Source organism: Zingiber officinale, chromosome 5A, assembly GCF_018446385.1.
Source record: "Zingiber officinale cultivar Zhangliang chromosome 5A, Zo_v1.1, whole genome shotgun sequence".
Classification (NCBI taxonomy): Eukaryota; Viridiplantae; Streptophyta; class Magnoliopsida; order Zingiberales; family Zingiberaceae; genus Zingiber; species Zingiber officinale.
This window is the reverse complement of record NC_055994.1, coordinates 134,492,517-134,498,709: the sequence shown is the minus strand read 5'-3', so window position 1 is coordinate 134,498,709 and position 6,193 is coordinate 134,492,517. Positions and strand designations below refer to the sequence as shown.

At 39.5% G+C, this 6,193-nt stretch overlaps 1 protein-coding gene across 1 annotated transcript; it reads left to right on the top strand.

The window, feature by feature from the left end:
• Positions 1-1,699: 1,699 nt before the first annotated feature.
• LOC121981933 (jasmonoyl--L-amino acid synthetase GH3.5-like) lies at positions 1,700-5,775 on the top strand. The gene is made up of 5 exons (XM_042534722.1): positions 1,700-1,914; positions 2,459-2,824; positions 2,912-3,013; positions 3,233-4,053; positions 5,097-5,775. The coding sequence occupies exons 2-5, from the start codon at positions 2,544-2,546 to the stop codon at positions 5,639-5,641; spliced, it is 1,749 nt and encodes a 582-aa protein (XP_042390656.1). The 5' UTR covers positions 1,700-1,914; positions 2,459-2,543; the 3' UTR covers positions 5,642-5,775.
• Positions 5,776-6,193: the final 418 nt, after the last annotated feature.

Genomic DNA, 6,193 nt, shown 5'->3' with positions numbered 1-6,193 from the left:
CATTGTATTTGTATTCTTATCTCTTGTTTTATATTGTTCTTGTTGTATTCTCTTGTTGTATTCTCATATTCGAAATTGTATGAGACTTCTCTGCTTTCGGGAAGGAGATTTTCATAGTAAAACTGTATATGAGGAGTGACCCTTTGATTAGTCACATGAAGGAGGTGACTACTAACTAAAATTAAAGTAGTATTATAGAATCTTTATGTCAAATTTTTGTTGCAAATGAAGTGCCAAAAAATTAGCTATTCATCCTCCCTCTAACTAAGACGTGTCTTAATAATTCACCTCCCTTTCAAATTGTACACCTCCCTTTCAAATGGTATAAAGTAACGTGATTATCATCTTTTAACTGTAAATGTGTAGACATTTTTCACTTGAAAGTAATATCATCTTTTCTGTTATACTTCGGAAGATTGAAATATCACAAGTCAAACTTGAATTTGATCATCGATCTGGTGAAGAAATTAATGCACTTGTGACAATTATATAAATTAACGAACAGATCGATTTGATGGATATTAATTGTTTTAATATACACAAGTTACATGGACGGTGTTGCCGTATATTTTCTTATCCTTTTGGTCTCACCTAACGCTAGATCCTTACACACAAAATCGAAGACATGACGCGAGTTCATCTGACTTCATTGAAGAATTTTCACCGAAGATCGTAATATTGTTCCTTTTTTTTTATTAAAAAAAAACTAAAATAGTCAACGGAGGTGCTTGATTGGTTGCCTCCTCAAAACTTGTTTAGAAGTGTTACGTAAGATTAAATCTGTACATAATGAGAAGAAACCATGTTATAAAGCAATTGGATATATACTGCAGTTTTCTTGCATGTGTTCAGATTAGCCAATTGACCTGGTTTATGTAAGAAATCTTATATTAACATGATTAAAAAAATATTTATTAAAATGCTATTTATTGATAATAAATAATAAATAACTCCAGAAGACTTAAAAGTCTTATGTCACCTATTTATTTCTTAATTCCTGTGGTTCAATTAGACACTTAACTTGTTCAATTCGCTCAGCTGAATTAGTCTACCAACTCATCTAATGCATGGAGTGTCAAACTTGATTTTGCATAGTCAACTAAGCTGATTCAATCATGCTAGATCCGTTCATCGATCCTACCTGATTTTGAAGATTTAATCGGTCTGATTTATTTAGTTTAGATCTATTAACTCATTTGAATTGCTATTTTAGTTTATTTTGATTTCAAATTGCCATGAGCTTCGTGACCGTTCAATTCTCAAGCTCGCCTGATTTGCAGTCTGGCTGCCAGGTCGTAGTCACCATTGTCGCAATTTGTGGCCTAGCTGCTGCAGCTGCGACTCGTAGCCAGGGTGCGACTGCAACTCATGGTCAGGATTTATTATAGTTAGTGATTTGTGACCGTGAGTTTTCCATTGATGATGATAATTGTTAGTTACTAAAGTTCAGCGGGTAGTTACTATGACGCTCGAAACTGCTTAATTCTGCCTAATTTTAGGACGATATTTTTTTTTAGAAAAAAATAATTGATCCACCATAAATTTCTGTAACTGTCGCGACACATATGTCCAGAAATATTCCCACTCACTGATTTCAGTCCAATAATTTGTTAAACCCAAATTTCGTTAGAGGCGCACTTTGTCCGGTAGCAGACCAAATTTAATTTTCACCTCATGGCGTAAAAATGTGGAATTGTTTTCTGCCATATCAAAACGAAATCCCGAGGGAATTGAGTCATGGAGTGAGTCTTTGCTTCAGTTTTCCTGCTTCCACTATAACTAACTGACCCTCCCCACTCGGCGGCGGCAGCAGCTAGCAGAGCGAGTTCGGGACGGAACAGAGGAAGAAGAAGGCGATCGCCGTCGTTTTCACTGGCCTTTGATCACGGCTTGCCCGTGGAGGAAGAGAGAAAGGTGAGCGATCGATGCCCGTGTGCCGCGTATACTATTCTTTGAACTTTCTTGTTCCGCTCGGCCTTTCTTTGGAAGGAAGTCGTTGCTCCGCCCTCCTGCGAGGACCAGTCCCGTAAATCTTTTATATATCGCTACCTCGATCGGAGGAGACCGCATGGAGGGATTGGGGAACATGGAGCGTGAGTTTTTTTTACGGATTTGATGCCTATTCCTTGAGGAATTTTTGTTTCTAGGGATTATTCGATTCGAAAGAATTGTCAGCTTGAATCGTTCTTATTGGATGAGCCATTCTTTCGGTAGGAAAGTGAGAGTGATTGCCCACTTGTCTCTCCTCCTTCCTTTTTGTCTGAGTGTTTCCGTATTCGCTACTCGTTGAGAACTGTGTTCTGTGTTCGATTTTGCCAACTCGTATTTGCTGGTCTGCTTTGCAATTGACGTTTGGAATTGCCTTTCGGGATTCGGGCGGATGATTTTTTTTTTCCTTTTCCTTTTGCTATTAATAAATCGATTTTATACTCCATTAACGACCACCAAACTTTCTCAGGCACGGTTGTATTTGGTCTGTTCCCTACTCGAATCAGCGATCTTGGAGATTTCTTCTCGAGGCTTTACTGGCGCCGTCTGAGAAAATGAGAGTGTTCAACATCGAAAGCGTGATAGATGAATTTGAAACAGTGACCAAGTCTGCCGGTCACCACCAGCGAGAGACCCTCCGCAAAATTCTTGAGCAAAATGGCAAAGCAGAGTACTTGAAGAACTTAGGCCTTGGAGGAAGAACTGACCCAGAGAGCTACAAGGCCCGCGTCCCTTTGGTCACGCACGGTGACTTGGAGCCGTACATCCAGAGGATCTCGGATGGTGATTCTTCTCCTATTCTGACGGGGAAGCCTATAACTTCAATTTCACTCAGGTGGTGCTTTTGGACTTGTGTTGTTTTTTGTTATTACCTTCTCTTCATCTGGTCTTCCTAACTCATATTGTTCCTCTAATGGCTCAGTTCCGGCACCACACAAGGAAAACAAAAGTATTTACCATTCAACGAGGAGTTAGTTCAGTCCACAATGCAGATATTTCAGACTTCATATGCATTCAGAAACAGGTATGGGGCTCGATCGAGCTTTTTAGCTGCATTTTTCTCGTTGCTTTGCATAAGGCTTCTGGTTCAATGATTTGTTGTCTATGTTCGCAACATTTTGGCTCTGCGGTATTGTTCTTCTGGTGTTGTCGTTCATCATAGCTTATTTGATTTGGAAGCTTAACTCCACTTTGAGCTCCTAAATGCTAGATTTTCTAATAATATCCTGACTGCTTCTTTTAGAGAGTATCCAATAGGCGATGGAAAGGCTTTACAGTTCATCTACGGCAGCAAGCAGGTCAAAACTAATGGAGGTCTGACAGCCACAACAGCAACAACCAATGTGTACAGAAGTGAACAATTCAAACGCACGATGAATGATATCCAATCTCAGTGTACAAGCCCTGATGAAGTTATATTTGGTTCAGATTACCAACAGTCCTTGTATTGCCACCTCCTGTGCGGGCTAATCTACTCGGATGAAGTGCAGTTCATATTTTCCACCTTTGCTCACAGCCTAGTTCACTCGTTTCGAACTTTTGAGCAGGTGTGGGAGGAAATCTGCACAGATATTAGAGAAGGAGTTCTCTCAAGCAGAATCACCGTTCCATCTATTCGCGAAGCTGTTTCTAAGATTTTAGTCCCCAATCCAAGTCTGGCGGACTCCATTTACCAAAAGTGTGTGGGATTAAGTAACTGGTACGGTGTGATTCCAGAGCTTTGGCCTAATGCAAAGTATGTCTACGGCGTTATGACTGGGTCTATGGAGCCATACTTGAAGAAACTAAGGCATTATGCAGGGAATCTTCCCCTTATGAGTGCTGATTATGGTTCTTCAGAAGGATGGATCGGTGCCAATGTGAATCCTAGTTTGCCTCCAGAGTTGGCTACCTTTGCAGTGCTTCCCAATATCGGTTACTTCGAGTTCATTCCTTTGGAGAAGATTGGCATGCAGGAGCTGGAGAGTAGTCTCACCTCCATTCACTACAAAGAAGCAGAGCCAGTAGACCTCACCGAAGTTGAGGTTGGCAAAGAATATGAAGTTGTTATTACCAATTTCGCTGGTATCATCTTTCATCTACACATCTCTTTTGCTGTTTCCAATTTCCTTTTCCATTTGTCTGCTAATATTTTATAGAAATTAATTTTCTAGTTGCAAAGGACAGATTGAACTATTGAAGTAGGTCAGCGACTCTGTATAATATATTAATTTAAACTATGCCAAGCTAAGGACTCTTTTAGTGGATTAACATGTCTGTACTCGCAACATAAAGATGGAAAGAAAAGCCAAGTGTCTTTCTGATTAATTGGTCAAGTAAATCCAAATATATGCAGCTATGACTGTGCTTGGATCGACTAGTCAACTTCCAGTCATTGTATTACTTCTCAACCTTTTCTTTAGACACAAGTACTAGAGCTTCAGAGAAAACAAATGCATCAATCATTGAAGGCCGATTTTGATGGTTTAGGTTTGGTAATTAGTAAAAGGATTCAAGGACATATTTTCAATAAGGGTTGGTCATGATAGAATAGTTGGCTTCAAAGTTTTTTTTGTGGGGGGTCAGACATGTTTGGAGATGTGCATAAAAACATGTCACCTCTGTGTTTTTTTTCCTCCTACAGACTGTCAATACATCATGATGAAACGTCTCTCATTTTTTTGCACTATTTGGATCTGGATTCTTTTAGGAATCCATATTATAACAGTACTGAAACAAATGTTTTGCCAACTAACTTTTCCAGTTACACTGACATTTCCTCATGGCTGTGACTTTCTGGACGGATGTGACCTGCTGTTAGTTGTTAACTCTCATTCTCCATTCACCAATAACTTGACAGCCACAAGGGAGACTTCTGAATTCGTTGCCTTTCTTTATCTTCTAGTTTATAAGGTTCCACATTGCATTAATGATGCAACATTGATGTTTATCATCTCAAAATTGATGTTTTGTGTTACTATAGTTGCCTGCACCAAATCGATACTTGTTCTTGGACTCCATCAAAAGCATAGTTCCTTGCTCTTGAAGCTTACTAGGCCCTTGACACATTTCTTAACATTGGCCTAAAATTTTGTATATATGATTGATCGATGTGCATTTTGTGTCAGGTTTGTATCGGTATAGGTTGGGGGATATTGTAAGAGTAACTGGCTTTCACAACTGTACACCTGAGCTTCAGTTCATACGCAGAAGAAGCCTAATTCTCAGCATTAACATAGATAAGAACACTGAGAAAGACCTTCAGCTGTCGGTTGAAGCAGCAGCCAAGCTTTTGGCCGAGGAAAAAATTGAGGTTGTGGATTTCACTAGCCATGTAGACACTTCGACAGAGCCAGGACACTATGTGATCTTTTGGGAGCTAAGCTCTGTCTCGAATGATGAGATTCTCCATAGCTGCTGCAACTGCTTAGACCTATCGTTTGCCGATGCTGGTTATGTTGGTTCCAGAAAGGTCAGTGCCATTGGACCTCTAGAACTTCGCATTGTGCGTAAAGGAACATTCGATATGGTCTTACACTATTATGTTGGGCTTGGGGCTGCTTTGAGCCAGTTTAAGGCACCACGCTGTGTCAGCCAGTCGAACAGCAAGGTTTTGCAGATCTTGTGCATGAATGTTACAAGCTGTTACTTCAGCACTGCTTATGAAAACTAAAACTTGCTAGTAAACCTCCTCTCTCGTGTATTTATTCATGTACCCTGTGATCAAAGGAGTCCTACTCAGTGCATAATGATCTTCAGTACTAGGATGTATAATTTTAGTGCTGATGCAAATCCGTTCCAATTAAATTTGATCTCTGGCCTTAAGCTTCTGAAATATTAGTTTAACTACTATTTGTTATCAATATTGTTGTTGAAATTCTTTGTTGTCGATCCAATTATCTCCAGTCTGGTCGTAAACTTTTTGCCTTGGGTTTCGACTAGGTGGACTTAATTATGCCTTTATTGAAACCTATTGTTGGCCCTCTTTTAAGCTATCCAGTTGCATGTGCACCTCTAGTCGGAGTTGGACTATAAGGTCTTCTAGTTTCCTCTCTTTGTGCTTTGGAACTATTAAATAGAAGGTGAGAAGAGAAAAACTCAAGACAGGGCTGGAAGATTATTACAAAGTTTTGAGTGAGATAAGAAAGAGGAGAGAGATTTTTTGCTATTAGCCTGAATGACCATATAATTGTGAACAATTATTATTGATGGTTTCTATTTCCTA